We start from the raw sequence: 24487 nt of genomic DNA, 5'->3' as shown, positions 1-24487 counted from the left end.
GTCACCATAACTGTGCCTCTCACAGGCAATGTATGATGTCATGGCATGATGTCATGTTTTGTTAAGGAGGCCCCCTTTGATTCATACTCAACTTCCCTGATGGTGGTATTTAGTTTGTCTAATCAAATTCTCTCAACTTCTCTGCCATCTCTTGGGACTGAGGGTCACATAATTATCCATAACATTTCAAACATAATATAGAGCATGTGTGTATAGTCTGTAACAGAGGTCGTGGACATTTTAATGAGCAGCACACACACACACACACCCACTGAGAGAGAGAGAGAGAGAGAGAGAGAGAGAAAAAGAGAGAATGTCACTAAATGAGGGCCAAAGTGCCACTCACATTAGGACAAAAAGCTTGTGTCTAAAAGATCAGTCAAAGCCTGGTAATGAGCCGAATAGCACTATCCAGCCAACCCAAACTTTGAGACAAACTGAAATGCAGACTATAGCACAACAGTAACACAACCCTTGGGTGGCCCCTGGTATATATACTGATTTACTGAACCAGAGCCATTCAAGTAGTCTTATTGCTAATCAACTCAACTTTAAATTGCAGAATGACTTCCTTGAAAGTTCCTCTTCAGAGACCTCGGGCGTGGCTGGGGAGAACAGGACTCTGGACTCCTGCTGCCTCGCCAATAGATCAAATACACATACACACTCTTTGAGGAAGCTTTATTGGCTTCTAGGGAGATGGCAATCAGGAGACCGAGGAGTGTCAGATCCACACAGACACACTTCCTGCCTGGTCCCTGGAGCTAACAGTTCCTGTGCAGCTTCCTTAATCCCTCCCACACGTTCGCCTGCTACATGGAGTCTTCCTTCCAGCACTTTCTCTCTTTGTCTGTCCCATCTGACTCATCTCTGTGTTCCAGGAATACACTGTCCGTTTCTCAGCCTAGTCTCTTACTCACATTTACAGTATTTACTTACTCCCTCGGCCTCACATCATGTGCATATTGTATAAACACGCTCAATGTTTCCTTGCTCCTTGCTACAAAAACAAAAAAATCCTTCCTCAACATAGACAATCATGGAAAACTTAAATGCTTTTTCTTTTTCTTTTGTGCTTCACATTATTTTCTTATCCTTGCTATTTTCTGTCGGTTTTCTTGTATTGCATATTGCAATCTTGCTGTTCCCGCTTGTACTGCATGGATTTCTTTGTGCTAACTGTGGGCCTCTCTCTTGTTCTGTCTGTGCACTCACAGCAACGCAGCACAAGGACCAAGTGCCAGAAACGGACGCCAAGTCATTCCATCACTTGGCCTCAGTGTAATTTTGTTCATAAACAATCTGGCAGGACTCAAGTTCTGTTCCAAATGATGCAGGACACTTCCAAAGCCAACGTTTTGTTACAGAGACACTGCAAAAACACTGTAAAATCGGATTGTATGTGTGTGTGTCTATTTGTCTTATTCATTGACACCTAATGGCTTGGTCCACCATTTACTGCTGAGAGCACCTGTGCATGACTTTAATGTGCCCAGCAGTGTTGTGTGTTGTCTGCCTCTGCCTTCACCCTTCTACTCCATGTTCAAGGTCATCTAAGGTTATCATGTCGTCTCACACATTTTAGGTGAGATTTTGCCCAGGTGTGGATAACACTGAGCACTTCTCTGAGTTCCCATTCATTGGCTTCCTTACAATATTAAGCTTTTTTGTGTCAGCATAATATCCATATATGGAATGCTTCCAGATGTTTCTCACATGATTCCGTCACTCTCTCGTGAGTATGTGATGAACAGGGTTGTAGCCTAGTTAGCAGATTTAATCATGATAAATAATGAGACTCTCAAGTCTGGAATGTGAGGAATGTTGAGATTCCTACAGGGAGCAACCAGGAACACTTCTTCATGGCATGTCTACACACACATACACCACACAATACAACACTCACACACACACGCACACACATAGAGAGAGAGAGAGAGAGAGAGAGAGAGAGAGAGAGAGAGAGAGAGAGAAGGGCCTAACCCTCTGCTGGCATTGGCTTAGCCCTAGAGACCCTCTGTAGTCTCATGCAGGGGATGTGCTGACGCTGTGCTAACAGCTGACAAAGGCAAGTATGCTACAGCACACTTCATAGATTACCTCAGAGAACAGGGAGAGATGGAGATAGAGAGAGAGAAAGAGGGGAGAGCAGGACGTACGGACAAACCCAATTTTAGTGGCCATTTTCAGTAGCTGTCCTTTTAGCAAACAGACTCTTAATGGCACTGAGTGGATGTGGTGAGTAGAGTAGGCTAATTATTTTTAATGTTGGGACACTTGTTTGTGCAGTTTCTGGTAAAAACCACATAACTTTCAAGCTAACCGGCATTAAAAAGGGGAGGAGATTCACTTTCCCTGTACAAGGGTGAATAAGTTGAAAACTACACATATCTTAGTGAAATCACTAATAACTTTAATGAAAAAAAAATCAAATAACTTTTTAAAGATAAGCAAAAATACTCCTATTTATTTTGGCGCAGCTATGACAGACGTAAGTTTTCAGTGTGTTCCCCAAAGACTCTGTGGAAGTTCTCTCCATTCCAAATCAGAGGGTTTTCATTAGTAATGTGGGAACCCTCCTTGGCATGAATGTCCATATAAACAGTAATCTGGATGCGTGGGATTTGTTTGTTTGCTTCCTCCATAGCTGAAGTCATCAGGCCTGCCATCAGATTGAAGATTCCTCTACCAAACAGGGCTTACAGAGTATTGTATCTACACATTAGCTAGGACCCATCATGTGAATCCTTTTGAAATGTGAGTGAAAGCTTATTGGAGTGTAGATGAAAGCATGGTTCTTGCTATTTGGAATTAATCAGCTGTGTTCACTAGAGTTGCCTGCCACCTTGTTTTTGACAGCCTACTGTTGTTCTCCATGTCTTCCATTTTGTGTGATTGGAAAGTGTGATTCTTGTCATGGGAGTCTGCTGGTCAGTAGATTACTTGTTCTGCACTAACATCAGCATTTAACCAATGTGATGGAGCACAGTGACGTTTGTGTGTGGTGGCATTCCTCATCGGACATCCAGTCGGCTGTCCATCCTGATGATGCTTCTCTGATGTAAAACCACACTGACCAATATGCCAGGGTGCCACTGACAATGCCATACCATGCCCATCATATCCAGTAGCATGCTTTTACTATTGTGACTTTGCAGGCTTTTACTATTGTGACTTTGATTCTGATTATGTCACACAAAGCCAACAAAAATTCAAAAGGCTGAGTCTATTATTTGAAGCTTTAGAGTTGTTGAGTTCAACTTAGGGTTTGAAGCAATCATTGCGATATGTGAGACTAAACTGTTTGTTTTCCTGCAATATTTCCCAAGAAGACCAGTTCCCTCTGTCTGTATCCAACTCTTTCCATGAGAACCCTGGCTACATAGTGTGCCTTGGGGTGACCCCAGTTAATAGCATGTAGGCTTGGATTTTTATAGGCTGCAATTTATAGGGATCCCATCGGAGACCCATGAAAACTGATCTGGGTATTGAGCGTTGGAATATCAAAGCCTCAAGAACACAATACCTTCTAACAGTGGCAAATACAATCCTGGCAGAGGCTAATGACTTGCCCCTCATTGTGTGGAATAACTGATATTTGAAATAGCCATCAAGAGGGCATGTTCCTTTTTAAAGTGAGTGCAGGAAGTACACTCCACAACACTCCACAACAAATTTCATACAAACATTGATGATGAAGTACACTTCGTGCTTTTACACAGGAAGTTAACACTAGACATGTGATTTATTAGGGTCAGACAACTGCAGCCCTGAGGGCCCATTTCCCCTGCCTGGTCTACACTGTGGCCTGGAGCAGTGCTGTGTTGCCAAGACATTTGACAAAAAATACAAGAAGTCAACTGTCTGGCCAGGGAAATAGTCACAGCCATGAGTTCATGGAACATACAAACAACAACCACACACACACTTACTCCACACCCATCTTAAAAGTCAAAATTACCTGCAGTGATGGAAATAAGACTCATACTTCAGTAAAGCTATGGCTGATGTATTGGTGTATGTCTATCTTATAGGACAAGTGAGACTTTTCCATCATGTTTGGCTGTCCCTGTTCCAACCATTTTCTGCATCTGTTCATTCACCTGTCTCAGCATATGCCACAGGCTCGCCCACTGAATTCTTCAACTTTATATTTCATAGGGAAGTGGTATGCTGTAAAAAAGTTATTGCTTAATATTGCCACATATCTGACTTGTACTATCACTATGCCAGCTGACATTCTAAAGAATTTCCAGTAAAAGATGGGGATCTGGAAATGACCTCACAGTAGGCCTTATCATCTTAACGTTTTGACATACATTTCCTTCCTTTCAGAGAAAATCTGCCACCATCGACTCTACAGTTCGGGGGGGAAAGGGCCTCTCCTGCCTCTGGCTCTAATTTTCTGTAAGAGGTACAACAGAGCCAGCTGTGGCCTGCATAGGCTGCATCCTTCTCAACTAAAAGGACACATTTAAGGGTGACGTCTTTTTTAAGGCAATGGATGAGCCATTTACTAACTACAAAGTAATTTGAATTTAAAGCAGAGAGAGAGATACAAGTGAGAGAGAGTGTATTGTGCACTAGACAGTTGAGGAGGCCTTCGGACAGTCTGACAGCATGGCATTAGCTTTCAGCAGCAGGTAAGCTGGTTCGGTGGTCATGGATGATGGACAGGGCAAAAGAAAAAAGGTCTGTTTTGTAGTTGGAGCCAGACCTGACCCTGATGTACTACTAGAGGGGGGGGGGGGGGGTTGCTGCACAGAAAATACCCTTTTACATTTTATAGAAACCAGCTGTTTTGGGGGATGAGTTCATAAAACTGGCAATGCCAACTGACAGCTAGGAAGAGCCAGAGAGAGAGAGAGAGAGAGAGAGAGAGCATATGCGCACACGCACACACTCACAATTCTAATGAGCAGTGCTCACACAACCAGTAATGACCATCAGGTTAGCAGACACACTTAAAGTAATGACATGTTGGAGAAAATAAAGAAATAACACAGCAGATTGAAAGTGGCACAACAACTTCATTAGTGTGTGTGTGTGTATGTGTGTGTGTCTTACCTGCATGTTGGGTCTCCGGGTGATGAGAGAGCCATCTGTGTCGTATGTGAACACCGCAAAATCAGCTGGGAGCAGCTGCCTGTAAACAGAACACATCCAGATACCGTCAGCTGTGTCTGGACACAGGAGCCTCCCACCCCCAAACACACACACACACACACACACACACACACACTTATTCTATGCACAAATAAACCACAAACAGATACAAACTCTCTCTCACTCTGCCAGAAAACAGAGCTTCATCATCCCCAGATGTCACATGAGACATACTTGTTTGGTGTCCTCGTATGGTATTATAGCATATTATAAAACTCAAAACGTCTTTCATCACAGTTTCGCCCAGAGGTTACTTAAGCACTTAAGTAACCTTAAGTAACAAACTTTCATTTGTGTGTTGTTAAGCTTGGGGGCTCTGCGAAGGGACAATGTTGAAATGTTGTTTTCTCTCTCATCAAATCTTGTTTTGCACGTGGGCCAGAGGATGACTTGAGATGGGAGTGGTGCAGTTGGATTCAGCAAAACTCTATGATTTACACAATCTCTTCAGCTCAGATCAGCAATCTCTTCTTGGCTTCAGCCATTTCTACTTGTTGTCTCAAACAGTCAGGTGTGAAAGCTGTCAGGGAAATTTCTCTGAGTCACTAAAATGTGTTCAAATATCTTTCATTCCATAAAAAGGTGTGTCTTTAACCCATGTTCATGATAACTGATTATAATTTATAAGTCTTTATACCTTGTCTGACATTTAAATTAATTTAACACCCCCTTTGTTTAGTACTGTATATAGTATACAAATAGTATCTCTCTCACACACACACCCACACACACTCACACCAGGTGGAAGAGGGACTGATTTTTGATAAATGTATTGGATGTGCATCTTTACACATGCACACACACACACGTACACACTAAAACACACACACACACACACACACACACACACACACACACACACACACACACACACACACACACACACACACACACACACACACCTGCAGACGTCTCTGAATCTGACCAACAGTATTCTCCTGTTTGCGCTCTGTGATCACCCCTCTGGCCTGAGCCCAGTGGCTCTTTTCCGGCCGGGCTGACGACACCCGAGCTGCCTTGAAACGTCTCCCAGCGGGTCGGAGAGCAGGGAACACAGCTGGAGAAAATCAACCCCTCCAAACCCCCACCCCAACCAGCCCCACCAGCCCTGAAGAGGCCCAGATCCCCAACAACATGACTGATTCTCTGAGGGACCGCGTCATATACTCAGTGTTGGAGATGGACTGCATTGTATCCGTTAGCTATTGCCCACACTTTTAGTCAGCTGTCATCCATCCATTCATCAATCAATCAATCTGTCAGTCAATCTTTATTTATTTAGTGCCTTTTGTGCAATGTACTGTAGCAATCGAAGGTGCACTGTTACAACAGCACACCAAAACAGCGTAAAATAAAATCATGATATCTCTGATAAAAAGCCCATTAGTCTAATGCACCTGAATACGGAGGGTGAAGTCCCAGAGCGTTAGAGGAATCCTAATGAAGCTGACACACACACACACACACACACACACACACACAGGCCGACTCAGCAACAGAACGGAGCGGAGCGGCACTGTCTGGCCGTCCTGGCCTGGATCTCATCCTCTGCCAAGTCTCTTCTTAAGGAGATGAGGACAATGTGCAGACGCCTTTCCAAGGCCTCGTCATCTCTCCAACAAAAACAAACAGCCCAGAAGACAAACCAATAAAAAAACTGGGAGGAGAAGGGCTATTACCCACGGGGTAATAATATCTGGGGCTGATATCACAACTACAGTCAAGCCAGATAGCGCTACAACGGGGCCTGAACCTCCCAACTGGGGCATGGATTTATTACTTGTTTATTTGTCAAAATGTCAGTCAACAGCACTGAACGATCACACAGCTATTTTCGAGTGAACGCAACACACACATTTAACACACTGTATGCATATGCATTACTAAAAATCTGCATACTTGCAGGTCTGTGGCTGTATGAGTGGGCCACTGTGTGTGTGTGTGTGTGTGTGTGTGTGTGTGTGTGTGTGTACATTTGTGATCTGGTGCACGTGTGGCTTGATTGTGTTTACAGAGAGCACCGAGAGCTGGAGATTAGCACGGCTGCAGACAGGATTTGAAAAAACAGGCTGAGGCTCAGAGTGGAGGCGCTAATTCAGCCACAGATATTTACAGTCTGTCAGCCTCTTTCTTACTCTCTGCTGAGAGAAAATGGAATAGAGCATTATGTCCAATATTCCAATATATGGTTTAATGTTCTGCATTATGTCCAATATTCCAATATGTGGTTTAATGTTCTGCATTTCTCACTAGTAAGTCACTTTGACACTAAAAGTCTAGAGCAGCTGATGGATCTTTAGGTGAAGTCGTGCTGTCTCTCCCTTGATGCGCATTATTGTAAATATAGTTCCTGATTTTTCCTACCATTGGTCTGACTTGGTCTTCATTCCTCTGTGGTATCAAAATGACCATCACTGCTTTCAAAAGAGAAGTGATTGTACAATAAAAGAAGAAGACGGTCAGGCAAAGAGAAAGAGACACAAGTCATGCTGCATGATGACACCAAACCCAGTAAGGTCTGCACTGTCCCAGAGATGTGCTCTGTACAATTAAGGGAAATTCCGATCAGTTTGAAAGTGAGCTTGACTAAGCAACTATGGAGGACCGCAGGTGTTATTGAAAAAGTATATAAAGTGAATTTATTTTATGTTGGTTTTGTAAATCCCTTTTTAAATTAGAAGCATTTATTGATGGATTAATACGTCATTTACAAGTTATTTTCATAATTTCTTCTTTTTATTGCTGTAAACAATGGCAAACTAATGAAATCTTTTATTACTTTTTCAATGACACCTGCGGTCCTCCATACAACAGGTGCAAAAACCACAAATAAAACAGCATCTTCATATGTGTGCTGGTTCATGCATAAACAGACACTTCAACCAGGTGGGTTTTGTGGGTATGTGAGAATGGAGATGGAGAAATGGGTGAATGTGTGTGTGTGTGTGTGGTGTGGGTGTATATGTGTGTGTGCGCTTGGTTGGGGTGGGGAGGGTGGGGGTTACTCACTCGTTTTTCTCTAGAACCAGGATGTGCTCCTCTCCCTGGGCTTGGATGACATAAGACACCTTTAAATAAAAAATAAAAAAAGAGAGTGAGCTTAGAAAGAACAGTAAAAAATTGAAGATCCTAACCGCATATGTGGAGAAAGAAAGCAATCATGTGTTATTTTTAAGGTGATCATATGTTATTTTTATTTATAAGGCTTTTAAGAGGCATTTATAGAGCACAACACTTGACTGATAACTGTTGTAAGTTAGTGAGGATGTGAGTCCTTTCCAAAAGGCCTCTATAGTCAAGCGACAAGCAAGTTTTGAAAAGCAAGACTCCAGTACTCCAGTAGGAGACAGACATTTTTACACTAATCACTGTTGCTCTGGTATGACACACACACACACACACACACACACACACACACACACACACACATATGGAGCTGTTTGTTTTTCGGGGAGCATATGGAGTAATGATGATTCCGTCGTGGCCATCCGCTCCATTAAAGCTGTAACCTAGCGACCCAGCGGGGATGCCGTGCTCAACAATCATGATGGCTCTGGACAGCCATAATGCGTTTCTATGGATACAATGATTCTATGTTTCCCCAGCTGGAGAATATGATGAAGATGAACACAGAATAGTGGGCTTGCAATTTAGCTTCAGATTTTCAGGAGGAAAGAGAGGGGGGCTTGAAATTTACCCACGGTGCCTTGAAAGGCTGTATGCTCTCAACACTCAGACAGTGAACAGCCGGGCCAAGACTGGTCTAATTTGTTGTTAATTTGCACACCGTCGGGTTTGGTGTAGCCAGTTCCATTGATTACACAGTGCCTTAAGTCCTTAAGCTACATACACTCTCTCTCTCTCTCTCTTTCTCTCTCACAGACACACACACACACACACACACACACACACACACTTACAATCAGTTCTGCAGACACAAAACAAACTGGCTTGTTTGATCATTAATCATGATAGAGAGACTGTCATGGTCTCAGGTAGCCCAGGTGATTAGTCTCAGTTTGCATAGGGGGCACGTGCGGCCTACTGCGGCTACAGTGCTTTATCCTGAACTCTTCACAATGTTCCTGTCGCTCAGTAGAACAGTGAACAAGGGCCAAACCAAGGGGAAACCAACACAGTTTGAAATAAGGTGTTATGTTTGAAGGATTTTACCTTTTTTACCTAAATATACGTTTTTTTTTGTTTTTACGGGTCAACATCAATGGCATTAACAAAAGCTGAAATTTGGTTGTTTGCTGAATATGAACACAAAATCTGACACATAGCAACATCAAACAGTTGAATTTAATAGTCCATTACCAAATAACCTCCTTCAGTGTGCCTTTTTGAGCATATGTCTGTGCATTCTTCACAGCTTGACGGAGAAGTTAGCTCAAGGACATCGGAAGGGGTCTGGAGTTAGACCTCAGGCTTGGCAGCCTACCTAGCCATGTGGCACCTGTTCTCCCTGACTCGTGCTGTCTGTCTTTATTGCTTGCTCACGACATACCCATCACACACACTCACATACACACGCCCCAACACACACACACACACACACACACAGGCAGCATGCACACACACACACAGAAACACACACACATACAGACAGTCAACCTCAGTCTTCACATCCACCTGTTCACACACACACACACACACACACACACACACACACACACACACACACATGCACAGACACAGTTCCTTGCCCTTCACATGACAACGCTACTAGCTACACTGCACGAGTAAAAACCTCACAGGCTGTCCTCACACTAACAGCAGCGATGACTTAGCCTACGTCACTCTCAGCCTGCCCTTCCTGAGCCTACCCAGGCCAATGACACAGAGGTGAGAGCCAGCTTGTTTGTTTTTGAGCCATGGTGCTGACACGCTGCTGGGGTGCCCGACCCCTACCAGGCGCAGGGCTGCACTCACTCACTGGCTGGGCACTCACTCCCCACCAGATGGTTCTGGAGGCTTTATTTCCGGATCACCGCTGGATAGAGCATGGTCGACAAAGATGGAGAGACTGAGAGAGAGAGAGAGAGAGAGAGAGAGAATGTGTGTGTGTGTGTGTGAGAGAGACAGAGAGAGAGAGAGAGAGAGAGAAAAAGAGAGAGAGAAACAGAAGAAGTGGTGATTGTGAGTCTGTGAGGGAGAGAGTGTGGAAAGCAGCATGAATTATGGAGAGGGAGACAAACTTGAAAGAGACACAGGGCAATGTGGTCAAAAATAAAGCGTAGAGTGGGATATGATAAATATGGAAAAAGCTCCCACAAATCACTATCACTAAGGTGCATGTGCGCCAAAATAAGCCCCCTATAGCGATGTGCAGGGCAAAGGAGAGGGATAGTGTCTTCACATGTTGTGGATTCCTTCTAGAAAGACACATTGATCTGTAATAAGCAGGCTACTTCTCACAGCACTCCAGTGCGTGGGAGCTTCTGGGATCACACAAACGCTGGCAAACAGACCTCTGAGTCACCCACAGTGAAACATCAAGTGCGAGTGTGATCGTCTACTTGTGCTTCTACGCTACACTGAGAGCCAGGCTGAGAAAGCCTCTATAGAGAGAGAGAGAAAAGAGAGAGAGAGAGAGAGAGAGAGAGAGAGAGAGAGAGAGAGAGAGAGAACAAAAGACAGAGAGAGGCTCGTCCTTTTTCTCGCCTCTGAAGTACACATCCTCTCATTCCGCCCACTGTCCTCGTGCCTTTGTTCTCCTGAGAGGGACACCGTCTGTGCTGCTACCGCAACTCTCGCCACCGCCGCCTGTGCTGAGCAAGTCCACACTCGCACGCTGCTCCAACAGGAAGGAGGGGAAAGGAGGAGGTGGAAGAGGAGGAGGAAAAGGAGGAGGAGGAGGGGGAATGTGTTTGAGAGATCAGCTACATTCCAGAACGTAAGGAACAATCCGTGGCCTGCGGCGCTGAACTGGGGCAGGCGCGAAGTGACGCGGCGCAACGGAACGCAAACAAAACAATGGCAAACTGTTGTGGCATGACAGGATTAGGAGTTTGTGAATGGGAAGGTTGAGAAAGGGAACGTTGCAGCGTGTTGCTCAGCATACGTGTACCTAGCAGCTGATTTTCCCCAACATCCCACTGCATCCGCTTGGCAAAACAAATCAGGTCAGCCATCAGATCCCTGATACAGGCTAAATGCAACCTGGTCTCCAGCGCTAGATGGAAGGACTTCTATTTCATTGACCTTGGAAAGATTCCAATTCATAAATGCAAAACACACACACACACACACACACACACACAGTCTGTTTTAACAATGATGGGGTCAATCCTAGTGTTTCATGAATGCTGACACAGTCCAGTAGCCTTTGGCCTGCTCAGACTCGCTGTATCCTGTGGGCGACTCTCATCATGTGAGAGGATGCTGCTGCCGCCGCCGCTGCTGGTGCTTAGATAACAGAACACAGGGCCAGTTTCCTGGCAGGGCCCTGCCATCTGGGGCCCTCAGGGGGATCGCACCACCCGGTGGTGCCCGCCGACCGGAGGGGCAGAGGAGGACAGCGCGGGAAACACTTCAGAAGCAGGAACACATGGACCAGCCACAAGGAAAAGGGAGGGGAGGATGTAAAGAAAGAAAGAGAGAGAGATAGAGAGACAGAGACAAAGAGAGAGAGAGAGAGACAGAGACAAAGAGAGTGAGAGTGAGAGAGAGAGAGAAGGGGGGGGGGTAGTGATTGAGAGATGGCGCAAAGCAAGAGTGTGGCTCCTGGCTGCTGTAGGGGAAAGCTGCTGAGGTCAGCATGACTCAAGGGTTGACTTGAGGTTGATCTACTGTGGATTGTCTAACTTCCTCAACGTGATCAGTGTTAAAACACTGTATAGACAACTAAACAAAACTTGGGTACCATGGTGGACAGAGGGTCATTTTCTGTTTCTCACGCCTTTAACAAGAAAGAATCACTGAGCTCATCCCTGTCCTCACCCTCATTTGTGTCCTGGGAGACAAAAGGGAAATCAAACATCTGAGCGACGGTTTGTCGGTCAATCAGTAGGGGTGATAAACCCTGCTGCTCTGTTAAAACTCTGACTGCTTTAACAGTTGAGAGTGTGCGACAGACGGAAGTGGTTTTCCATCGCCTCAAAAAAGCAGCATTTGTCTCTGTGAGACGTAGGCTTTGTGGTTTACCTTGTCTGTTGCTTGGTCGTCGAGGTCTCTCCTCTGTCTTGCTATGCGTTTTGGGATGGTCACCTCATAAGCAGAGAAGCGGGACGTTTGCTGGGAGGCGGGGTCTGTGGAGAGAGAGGACATGGGAGCGGATCATCAAACACTGCAGTCACATGCAATGATACAGTGACATTAGGGACGTGTGTGAATCTTTTTATAGACAGCAGTTAGAGTGCCCTGAGGATTCACAAGTTTGTCAACACGTAGGACAATAATGATGGATGGATCAAAGGTATTTGCCAGGTGGACAAACAGTCTAAATGGGTTTTGTTTTCCATTGACTCTGAGCAAGTGCTAAAACTGGTGATCTGGCATGCACATGAACCAGTAAAACTATGGAACATAATGCAGAGTAAGAATGTTTTTTTAAAGAGTTTTTTTTTAAAGAGTGAGCAGGAAGTCTGTGTGTTGGTGAATTGTGTATGTGTCAGGTTTCCTGTGTGTGTGTGTGTGTGTGTGTGTGTGTGTGTGTGTGTGTGTGTGTGTGGCTATGTCTATGTCATAGGCTATGTATGAAGACACCACAACTCCTCGCCCCCGTCTACAGTTCCTCTCTCATACAGGAACCAATCTTTCCATCCATCCCTTTTTCACTTTTCACTAATTAATCAACTTGCACATCCCACACATCTACCAAAAAGCAGTTCCTCACCTACACATTTATCAAGTAGCACTCCCTCCATCTATCTCTGTTTTATTCTCCACTCTTGAATTTATCACCTTGCACATCTCTCTCATTCTTGTGACCGTAGTCAATCTTATAAAGTGCTATCGACTGGCTCTCTGCTATAGGCTGACTGTGCCATGCTGTCTCTGATCTACAGGAGCGGGCAAGGTGCCATGCTGGAGCTGGCATATCACTAGACTCATAGAGGAGCACCCCCACCCCCACACACACATACCCTCTCTCCCCATCCATCCCACTCCTCCCCCACACACACATCCAATCTTCCCATCCATCCCACTCCTCAACCCCCATCTTGTCCTGCGGTCATCAGACAATCGGGCTGTGCTGGGGTGCTTTCTTGCGGAGAGCACAGCATAGATACGAGAGCGCAGAGAGAGTGGTAGCCAGGCAAGCCCTCACAAACAAGCCGCTCACCAACAGATGCAGGCATACACAGAGGTAAATAAAATATGCACACACTCACACAAAGACACACATACACACATAACACTCTCCACATCATGAGTCAGATTGTGCAGCCTGACAAACCAGCTTTGGGCTGCTAGCCAGATGCTGCCCACTGACATTCCCTCCCTGCTGGCCAAACACACTCTCTTTCTCTCTCTCACACACACACACACACACACACACACACACACACACACACACACACACACACAACGCTTCCCCTCACAGCTGATTGCTAGGACCACTCCCAGCCTGTGTCCTTCAAACATCCCCAGCAGTCAAAACAGAGACACTTTTACCCTCACTCACTCATGCCCAACAATGTACAGGTTTTGGGACTAATTTCAGTAATACTGCTAAATAGGCCTTTCAAGTTTCAGTCTCTACTGTGCCTGTAATGCAAGAGCAACCTGAAATGATCTTCATTAATTCAAATGTTTCCACGTCACCTGTCATCAAGTCACTGACTAAAGAATGTCTGAAAATGAGAATGCAAATAAAGAATGTTTTTATAATAATGGTCCAGATGCCCTTAAGCTTTCCTTCCTACAGACAGATGGTAAGTGGGCTTTTGTGTGACAACAATTTGAAAACATTAATTATTTTGTTCTACATATTAGCCATTTAATTGTAGGCATGTGAAATGTGTCAAACTTGCAATTAGGCTAAGCGATGACCTGCTATCTAAATAATCAATTGAATCAGATTGATATAGTCTTTTTAATACATCATCAACACTCCTCATCAGCCTTCTTTTCGTTCCATAGCTGCAAGTCATGTTTAATGACATTACTGGCCTACTTATAATTTTTCCACATAAGACCCTTAGTCAGTGGAGTGATGCATCATAAGACGATAAAGCCCTGACAAGCTAGGATGACGTATAGGACAGCTTTGCAACGTTGGTCTGCCTAATTCCACAGTTGAGGTCGACCCACTCTCAGGAGCTCTGAATGGCCCAAAGTCAAGTTAGCTTTTCTCTGGTGCCCTCACAAACCAAACAGGCATGGCGGTGTTGGGTTTCACATGTGTAGATCGGGCCAAGCAACCAGAGGAAATCTCAGCTGCTGCACAATACTGACCCACATGCTAAAATCCTCCAAGCTTATCTCAAATAGTGTTGCTAAGAGCTTACTGTTGGTAGCTCAAGGTGGCAAAAAGCAACAAAAAGCAGACTAACAAAAAAGATTAGTTGGTGCTTCTGTGGACAGCCAATTGTTGTTGTAACATTTCTGGAGAACAGGGCATTACGCTAGATAAGCCACACTTAATTTGATTCCGAAAAAAAGTAGTGTGGCCCTAATTTTGTCATTCTGACATTAAATTATAAACCTCACTCTCAATTTCACTTAGTTATGACTAGCTTGCTTGGTTTTAAACTAAGGGCCCTATTTTACACCTTGGTGCATGGCATAAAACTCATTTTCCACCTGGCGCAAAGTTTGATTTTCTTATTTTGCACGTCTATTTTTTAAACAATGTGCCCAGGGGTGTGGTAATTAACAACCTAGGGAGTGGCCTAGAAATCGTACACTAGCTAAAACATATCACGCCACTGACCAAGAGACACCTGGTGAGAAGTCTATGGCGAGTTGTTTATATGTTATTTTAAGAGCGCATTGTCAACAGTCATATTGGCGGGTGCACAACACACCATCCTTCTATCATCCATGAATGGGCACCAGCGCACGTCCATGCAAAACATTACAAATTGCACGATTAGAATGGGAAACATAATTAGAATAAAGATATTACGATGAGTAGTTATTCACCATCATTTGCAAATTGGTAATGACGGTTAAAAGTGATTAGGGGAGAGGCAAGAGACACATATGGAGCACAGCTGAAGACGCACTGTCACTCCTCTGCAGGATAAACATTGTGAGAAAGTGGAATAGAACATTATGTCCAATATTCCAATATATGGTTTAATGTTCTGCATTATGTCCAATATTCCAATATGTGGTTTAATGTTCTGGATTTCTCATTAGTGGGTCACTTTGATACTAAAAGTATGATTTTATGTAATGACTGTATGATATCTGTGTGTGACTGTGTTTAGAGATAAGCAGGAATATTATGACTTTGCAGTGTTTCACTGTTCTGCATGGCTGCATCAGTAGCTATCTGCTCCGGATTGCCAGGCTGCCACTAATCAGGGTCTGATTCAGTCTGAGATGGGATGACCAACGCCATCTCCCGTCAGCCTGGAAGGATACTTAAACTCGAACTATTTCCTTGTCTAGTGAGAGCAGCTGATGGATCTTTGGGTGAAGTCATGCTGTCTCTCCCTTGATGCGCATCATTGTAAATAAACTCTGTTCCTGATTTTTCATACTATTGGTCTGACTGGGTCTCTATTAAATCTATGGTATCAAAATTACCATCAATTGTTTTATCATTTTTTGTCATTTGAACAATATTAGGGTAAGTGTTGCTTTTTCCAGGCTATGTTTTCGATGGTAACCCAATGTCAGTCAATAGTGAAAGTAACTTACCGTGTATAGCTGTTTTGTCTTTGACTGAGACCACAGTGAAGTTAGTTTCACTTTGCCAATGAGTTCAAATAATAGACCAGTGCAAATGCGTGAAGGCTATACTATGCTAGGTTTAAGTAAAGCATGGTTTAGTGGAATGACTGTTCCATACGGTCTCGCAAGCAGACTCCTTCAAATGCGCCGCTGACTGTCAAAATACCAATGCATTCTTTGACGACGAGCTTTACACTGTTAAAGGGAATGACAGATGTCATTCCCATTGGTTTAAATGATGCCCCAAACACACCCATGACTGATTAAGAAAATTTGAATAAGCTTTTGACTAGTGACCATCCGTCATAATAGGGCCCTAAATGTTTGATTATCTCGAGTACTACTTTCTCAAATGCATCAAGGGCCAAAGTTTAGGCTCTATGAGCATCTGGGGAAATAGATATAGGCCTTCTGAAGACACCATGAAGGATTTTGTCCAAGAGCAACATTAAAAAGTGCATTAAAAGGTTTCAAAGTTCAAAATAAGTAGGTTACAGTAGTAGTAGGACAAATAAGTAGGAAAACCCATAATGCACAATTTAATTGCTTAAATATTCTTCAGCAGAAAAGATGGTCTGTACAGTGTCTCATCAGACAAACCAAGCATTTGTGTTGGGAAATCAATGAACTTCTTTGTCCAGAACACTTAGGTTTGTGTACTGCCAGAATTACCAAAGCCAAAGCCAAAAATGGACTCACACAACTCTCTGTCTACAATGTGGCTACAAGCAATTAAGGAATGAGAGCAGAACTCCTTGATGAGGAGTTTGAAGAAAGAGCCCTGAGGCCAAAGGTCACACTGTTATTGGCATACAGTCCTCCATCAGCTGTGGCCATCACAGCTTTGCTATTTAGCTTGAACAAGTATGAACATGGGCAGAGATGGGTAACTCAATCTACAATAGCACAATGATTTATTTTTTGTTTGTTTCCATACAACATCAAAATCAGACTGTTTGACTGTGTCGGTCCAGATACAAAGCTATACAGAACTAAAAACAGAAAATATATTGTTTTGCTAGATGCACACAGACATTCTACAACTACATGTATTACAATAAGTAGCTCTATCTATATCACCATCACAGCCAATATGGGAATAAAGCTAGGGCATATGCTACCTACAGGATAAAATATCATACAAATTGTATCATTCTGTATACAATATGTATTGTGTAAGCATTGCACTGAATGTATCTATTACACAGATATAGTTTGTGCTGAGCACTCCATTCGCTGTCAGTCTACATGATACAAATCAGCAGAATACAGCTATAAAGTTAAACAAGATACTGTGCTTCACTGAGATCTGTGGTAGTGACGATATGCTTTCACAGCAGGCGGCAGTGTAATCTGTAGACCACAGCTTCAGTCTGTAGAGAATGTTAAACTGACCACCATCTTCTCAAAAAATCTGTTCTTACAAACACAATGCCCATAATTACAAGGCAGGGTGGCCTAAATGTAGTAATGGTTTTGGAACAAAGGGAATGGGTTGCAAACTACAATAGCAGATTTTCCCCTCTGAGGGTTGTGCTCTGTAATGTGGGGCATGCAGTGCTGTGTTCTGTAAAGGGGCAAATGTGAGATTGAATTGTGCCTTTGCCTGCTTTATCTTTCTTTTAAATCTTCCACAGAATAAGAGTGCCAACAAGATTTGTCACCATCTTCCAGAACAACCAGAAAAGACTGACAAGTGTAGAGCAGATTTGAGATTTGAGATTTAAGCTTAAGGATTTTAAGCTGAAGTAGCAGAGAATATGTAGATATAGCAAAATATGGGTAGATATATTTTTTGTGGACACACATATTCACAAATGTACATGCTCCCATGTGAGTGCGACATCTATGAATATTAACAAAGTAACTGCAACTGCATACTTTAAAAGAAAAAAAGCTGAGTGCTGAGCAGTGTTCTTATCTCCATCTCATATCTGCCCATGCAACAATACATCTGTCTCCGCTTCTCAAGTTGTTTGAGGTGCTGACATGTTTGTAGTCCTTTACTTTTAAACAACGGTTTCCTCTTTTTGCCTCAGTTTGCCTGGCAGGGTGACTGCTTACTCATCATCACCAACAACGCCTCAGCCAAGCTCTCCATCTGCTTGTGTCTTCGGGAGGAGATGCCTCCAAGTCGCCGTATGAGTGTGTGAGATGGGACCGAATAGGCCAAGGCTTCATAACCGGATGGTGATGTGAATTAGGCCTGATTTGAATGTGCCAAACTGTCTCACCACATTAAATGAGCATTTATTAATGGCTAACTTCTTTATTTACCTATGAAAGCAAATAATGTCCTGATCCATCCAAGAATATGTCTTTAAATAGGTTGGAAATGGCTCAAAGTGGCTCAGTGCACAGAGCAGGTTTAAAGGTTCAGCAAAAAATAGAATTTTTTATTTAGTGTATTGGCCAATTGCATTATTTATATTATATTGTGTTATATTACAGCTATGTCTACTTGCATTAGAAAAGTCCCAATCCAAAACCATTAGAGAGAGGTCTGCCGGCCAAATTTCTGAGAGCATTATTTTATCTTATGACTTTCTAACATTCTGGACCTGTATGGTGGAATAGGCTATAATCTTTCAGAGGTAAAAAATAGCTTTATACACCTTGGGATTTACCTTTAGATCAGTTCAGTTGTAATAGGCCTAATAGAGACGTTTTATTGAAAATGTCTGCCAAAGTCTGCACAAACGCATTTGCACCGGTCTGCAATTAGCAGTGTAATAACCTATAATAAGTAGGTGTGTAATAAGTAAAAACAAAAAAGTGAACCTGAAATATTACCAGTGCTCGGTGAAAACTGATGCTGGGACAGTAACTTCAATTGTAGGCTAATGAAAGCAGGCTTTGAGATATGATAGCCTACACTGTGTTGGGCCTCAGAACTTAGAGCCTAGGCTACATCAGGACCATGCCAATAACCGACATGTCTCACTCGGACACGGGGCAAGGTTCAGCAACGTAGCCCTACGGAATTATAAAGCTGCTTAATGCCTTATCCAAACAAGCTGTGCCGCATCAAACAGTCTCATAACATATAGAGAAATGGTAGGTCTGTCATTACGCCAGGTTTAGTCTGTGGTAAGGCTGGGCTATGTGTTAAGTAAACTGCAAAGAAAAGGAGAAAAAAACAGCTGAAGTGTCAAACGAAATGGCTATAGTATAGGTTTTAACTTTAGACGCGTGTCACTAACAGGACAATCGATCACTCAATGCAGAATGCAAGATGAGCAATTGTCCTTTTCAATGTGTGTTAGGCTACAATCAATTTCCATGGTGCTCTTGTAGACTGGTGGGTTAAAAGCCCACCCTACAATGTGAAGTGCTTTATTGTAGCATAACGACAGTGGTCACGTTAAAATATTAACTTACTTTTGTTGCAATCGGTAAGATCGTATAGGAACACCAAGACACAGATGATCTCGAAGAACCACTGAGGAAATGTCCTGTGCATGTTTGCAAAGTTGTCTGAAAGGCGAATGGAATTGAGAGCTGTTCTTTAACGTTAACCTTAGCCAGGCGTTCCCTTCCAAGAAATGACGAAGTACCTATTCCACATACTGTAACAAAAATCCTGTAGGTTACGTTACCTAGTCATATCTCACACATTTCACAAATCGAAAGTTTAAAAACGACTGCCAAAATAGCAGTATCAGTCCGAAGATGATTGTTATCAACAAAAAGGTAGTTGTCCGCTGTTTCGGCAGCCGCACGGTTGTTCGACTCAAAGCAGCATAACCATTGAACCCGACGAAGAATGAACAGAGCATGCGTGAGTAGTGTGTGTGTACGTGTGTGTGCGCGTCTATAGTGTGCGTGTGTGTGCGCGTGTGTGTCATGGTGGTCTGGGTTTAACCCTTTGTAGCTCTCCGGCGATAGATTTGCAAGAGTAAAATAAAGGATAGCCAATAGTCAGAGAAGGTTGGAGTTATAGTAATCAAGGATCTTTGATAAAATTTGATGAAAAAACAGACATTTATCCCTTTGCAAGATTTAAATTTCTGCCTCACTGTTTGTGTGCTATATTAGCACATTAGCACATATGCATACCCCCCATCCATGCCACAGTCATTGCAAGCGCCTCTGATTGATTAATCACCACTATGTGGATACTGTTTTTAGAATTGATTTAGATTAAGTGTTAGTATAATTTGTATTTTAGTATATTTAGCATATTCTTTATCTTCTACTGTCCTTGTTGCTTAGTTGTGTTTTTATATTATATACTTTAATTACTCTTTCTGCTGTTAAAGAATGTGTTTGTGTTGTCTGTATGCTGCTGAGACCTTGAATTTCCCCTGGGGATCAATAAAGTATCTATCTATCTATCTATCTAAATATTTTGGTGCAGTGACATGGTAGGCCTACTGCAAAGACTAGTTTGTAGCCTAATAACCTACATGACATATCATACACATCAAAGAATTAGCACCATGTTACACATAATTACTTTGCGTATTACAGTGTCATAACTAGCCTAAGTTTACAATCTAACCTACTCTTTGGATAAAGTAAAGTGCAAAAACCCGTTTCGTTTTAGTTTCTTGGAGTAACTTTTGACATGGTGCCTTACCGAGATCAACCAATGAACGAGACGATTACTGTATATCCATGCCTTCGTGTTGTCAAACTGGATAACGCCAGAGATCCTGGTCTGTCTTCTAACAAGGTAATCAGCTCACTGCAACACCTTTTTGTAAAAGGTAAGTTGGCAAACCTCGGTTGATTCATTTTAATATCTAAGTCGTTAATGTCATAGCGTTAACGTCAGAGGGAAAAACTGTATTCGACGTTTTCTTGTCCATTGAACTGTCAAGCTAACGTTAGCTGTGTTAGCTCACGGATAACTAACAACTAACTTGGCTAACGTTCACATAACACGTTACTTAAGTAAGTTAGTTTGTTTACAGCTTACGTTTAAGTCATAACTTGTTACAGGTATTTCAGGTCAATTTGCTGTTGTTTGGTAACAATCGCCTGTTAACTAACTAGGCTGACGAGCTATGGTTATTTAAAAATATAGAACCCCGTCTGTCTAACTAACGTTGTTTAAATGTTGCATAATGCAAAAGTAATACCTCAGGTGACATGGGTTGTGAGGTCTCACGGCATTTCATGCATATTATTAGAAAAGACTGAGTATCTAAAGTTACAATGAATAATTTGCTGCATCGTTCAGCTATGAAGGTCGGTTGTACTCTCTGCATTGCAGTGAAGACTGGCATCCCGTGTAATGGTCAAACTCAATATGGGCTCCATCGATTTCAACTTGGAACAGAATGTGGAGAAGATTCTTAACGGCGAAGGAATGGAGGTCACGGGAATTGATTCGGCTCCCGAACAAATAAAACCTGTGACTTTGAGGAAAACAGTTTGCTACATTGTTAGCGCAGTGATCCTCAATTCAAAGGTAAGTTACCGCTTCTTACTCACGGATGCTTACTCACGGTCGGTTAACTTGACCTCAACCTCAACAAGGTTGTTGAGGTCAGTAATGCCATTAGCTCAGAGGTTGGATAACTTTCCATACTGCCACGTGGGAGCTACATACAGCTTAGCTTACATAAAGCTTAAAGAACATAACGAGGTGACGGGGCCAGTGGATAGTACAGAGAGGGTTGAAGCGGAGTTCAATTAAGGATCTTTGGTAAGGATGTACGGTAGTAACGTTAGGCTATTGCATCCGGGGCCTAGGCCTGTTTGACTATTCAATCTAATGCTGATCTACATATCCCTTGGAAATTGGTAAATAAATGGTTATTGTCTTTAAGTGATATTATAACATAGACTTTTTGTATTCATATATGATTATGGGTGTGAGTTTGTAAGGTGTGTTTGTTGTAGCCTCTGTTTAATCTTGTGACACTGCTGACTGCCTGTGTGTGCGTGTGTTGCAGAAGGAGGTATTGATGGTTCAGGAAGCTAAGCAGGAGTGCTATGGCCGTTGGTATCTGCCAGCTGGGCGTATGGAAGAGGGCGAGAGTATTGAGGAGGCGATGAAGCGCGAGGTGCGTGAGGAGGCAGGCCTGGAGTGCCAGCCAATCTCGCTCATCCAGGTCCAGGAGCAAGGTCCTCAGTGGGTCCGCTTTGCCTTTTTGGCCGAGGTCACAGGTCTGTGGGAGCAATTTGTGAAATAAAATAAAATCTGACCAAAAGTTTTTAATCTTATATTAAGTTCAAAAAATATATTTGGTATTGTTTTTAGTATGAAGAAACTTACCTAGTGCTCTCTCGAAATAATACTTTGTCTTATTTTAAGGATATTTTTGTCTTATCAAGACACATTTGCTCAACGCACGGGCAGCCAAAATTTGCTTGTTATTAGAACCAGCTTGCTTAATACACTGGCAGACAAATTTTCTTGTTTTCAGGATGAGACATCTTAAAATAAGTCAAAGTCTTCTTAAATTAAGTCAAATGATTTTACAAGAATGTGCTACCATACTAAGTCTCTTTAAACTGAAAAAAAAAAAATGCCAACTGGATTTTTTGATCTTGATATAAGATTAATAACACTTGGTTAGATTTTTATTAGATAAACAGTTTTTGCTGTGTGGACGTTAGGATTTTTCTGTTGATCACCTTCACACGGTACAGCAATATCTTCTCCTGTCTGTCTTTCTGCATCCCTTGGATGCCCTTTCTCTCCCACTCTTTGGCTTATTTGTCTTCTTTCCTCTGGTCTCATCACTTCCTCTGCCTCTGTCTGTCATTTCTGTCCATCTCCCTATTTGCATTTCCAGTTTTTATCAGTAATTTATCTTCTGACTGCCCCATCTTCCTTTTTATCTCTCATCTCTGATCTCTCCCATCCATCCATTTGGAATGCATCTCTTCCTCTTCTGCTCTCCTCTCACTCCTTTCTTACTGGGTGACTCTTGTGTCCCTGCAGGAGGTACGCTGAAGACAGAGGCCCAGGCGGACGCTGAGTCTCTGCAGGCGTGCTGGTGGGACAGGAAGTCCCCTCTCCCCCTGCGTGGCCGGGACATCCTGTCTCTGATCGAGACGGGGCTGCGCTACCAGGAGAAGCCCTGGTTTGCGCCCGTGCTGCCCCTGGACCTGCCCTGCCCCGTGGTTTGCCAGCGTCTGGTGCTGGCCTTCGCAGCGGGCATCTACGTGTGGCTCCTGGTGAGCAAAGGCCCCCAGGGCTCGAATGCCGTGAGCGGCCGGAGCGTCAGCACCGAGGAGGAGAGGAGCCGGCGGAGGAGGAGTAGCGAGATGATGGACATGGTGGACGCTCACCTCCCGGTGGCGCTGTCCACCAAGACGCACACGGTAACGTGGGCGGCCCACCGGCTGGTGCAGGAGTGCATGCCGTCTTGCTACTACGACCTGGACGTCAACACGCATGGCTTGCTGGGCGTGCAGCACGGCGGATGCGTGCCGGGCAAGACGGACGGACTGTGCTTCAACACGCTGGTGTCGCTGACGCTGGAGCGTCGCGCCGGGGCCAGCGGGGCCCCCCCCACGGAGTTGGGGGGCAAGCCGGCCGACCCGCCGCCTGTGGAGACAAACCAGTACCACTGGCACAAAGTGGACAGCCCCGTCCTGAGAGACAACATCCTGCGCCGGATCAGGCAGGGCTCCACGCTGCCTGTGCTGAGTTTGTACTGAGAGGGAAATGGGAGGAAGACTAGGGGGAAAAAAACTTGCTTCTGGGAAACACATACTAGTCCTTTGCTCTTATGAGGGCTGCTGTTTTATTTTAAGGGCACAAAGGGCACAAGGAGTCTATGGAGGAAGTACATACAGAAAGCTATGCAAAAGCTATGCCTGTTTACTTGACGTATGAGCTCACAGGAAAGCCATATCAGAAACAGTCTTCCTTTATGCACTGTGATGTAATGATGCTGTGGGACAGTATGAAGGGCATGATGTTGTACAAGGTCTCCCTTCTTGCTGAGCAGGGGCAGACCTTGTTTCAATTTTAAAAGTGTTTGGAAAGACTGTGAAGGTTATGTATGTTAGGAATGAAAAACAAGCCACTATCTACTTTTCAACAGATGGCAGATGTTGAAATTGTTGCAAGGGCATTATGACTAACATGCACATATCCACTTCAGTCCAAGTATGACTGAGGGGCTGCATTTAAAATACTTGAATTTTAAGAATGACTATCTGTAATGTAAAGTATGATGAGTGCATGGGAAGCAATATTTACACACCATGCAAGTTGCAGGTTATTGCATGGTATTAGCATTTAATATTTAGCCATTACTGAAGAACCCATCCAGAGTACAGTGCTGTATTCACTCATCACATATGAAGAATGAGTTAGAGTAAGTTTTACTGTGTAAGATGAGGAAATTATATGAGCAGTTATGTCAGACCCATATGTAATTAAAAATGTATTAACATGTACTCCTGAGAGTACCAGTTATTTCTCTTCTGATAGAAAGGGAAGTTAAAAAGAAGTATTTTTTGCAGCAGATTAATAATTTCTGAGTTAACACAGATC

The 24487-nt window shown here is 43.4% G+C and overlaps 2 protein-coding genes across 3 annotated transcripts in view; one reads left to right on the top strand and one right to left on the bottom strand.

Annotated features, from left to right (window-relative positions):
* LOC125294347 (disintegrin and metalloproteinase domain-containing protein 9-like) overlaps positions 1–19786 on the bottom strand; it is a gene marked incomplete in the record, with an annotated part of 35148 nt that extends 15362 nt beyond the window's left edge. For both annotated transcript variants that reach the window (XM_048242945.1, XM_048242946.1), the window contains 4 exon segments: positions 5068–5146; positions 8176–8234; positions 12316–12419; positions 19402–19786. In XM_048242945.1, the coding sequence (XP_048098902.1) occupies positions 5068–5146; positions 8176–8234; positions 12316–12419; positions 19402–19483 (324 nt within the window).
* Positions 19787–20625: 839 nt separating this feature from the next.
* Positions 20626–24390, top strand: nudt18 (nudix (nucleoside diphosphate linked moiety X)-type motif 18). The gene is made up of 4 exons (XM_048243678.1): positions 20626–20732; positions 21242–21439; positions 21927–22140; positions 22922–24390. Exons 2-4 carry the CDS (start codon positions 21263–21265, stop codon positions 23641–23643), a joined length of 1113 nt encoding a protein of 370 aa, XP_048099635.1. The 5' UTR covers positions 20626–20732; positions 21242–21262; the 3' UTR covers positions 23644–24390.
* The last annotated feature ends 97 nt before the right edge of the window (positions 24391–24487 follow it).

This window comes from Alosa alosa, chromosome 5 (genome assembly GCF_017589495.1).
Source record: "Alosa alosa isolate M-15738 ecotype Scorff River chromosome 5, AALO_Geno_1.1, whole genome shotgun sequence".
NCBI classification, from domain to species: Eukaryota; Metazoa; Chordata; class Actinopteri; order Clupeiformes; family Clupeidae; genus Alosa; species Alosa alosa.
This window is presented reverse-complemented; position numbering and strand designations above follow the sequence as displayed.

Excerpts from the sequence above, each read along its gene's own strand:
- nudt18 (XM_048243678.1), top strand. The coding sequence starts at position 21,263 with ATGGTCAAACTCAATATGGGCTCCATCGATTTCAACTTGGAACAGAAT. Across the intron at positions 21,440-21,926 it reads CAGTGATCCTCAATTCAAAG|AAGGAGGTATTGATGGTTCA; the intron begins GTAAGTTACCGC and ends CGTGTGTTGCAG. Across the intron at positions 22,141-22,921 it reads CTTTTTGGCCGAGGTCACAG|GAGGTACGCTGAAGACAGAG; the intron begins GTCTGTGGGAGC and ends GTGTCCCTGCAG.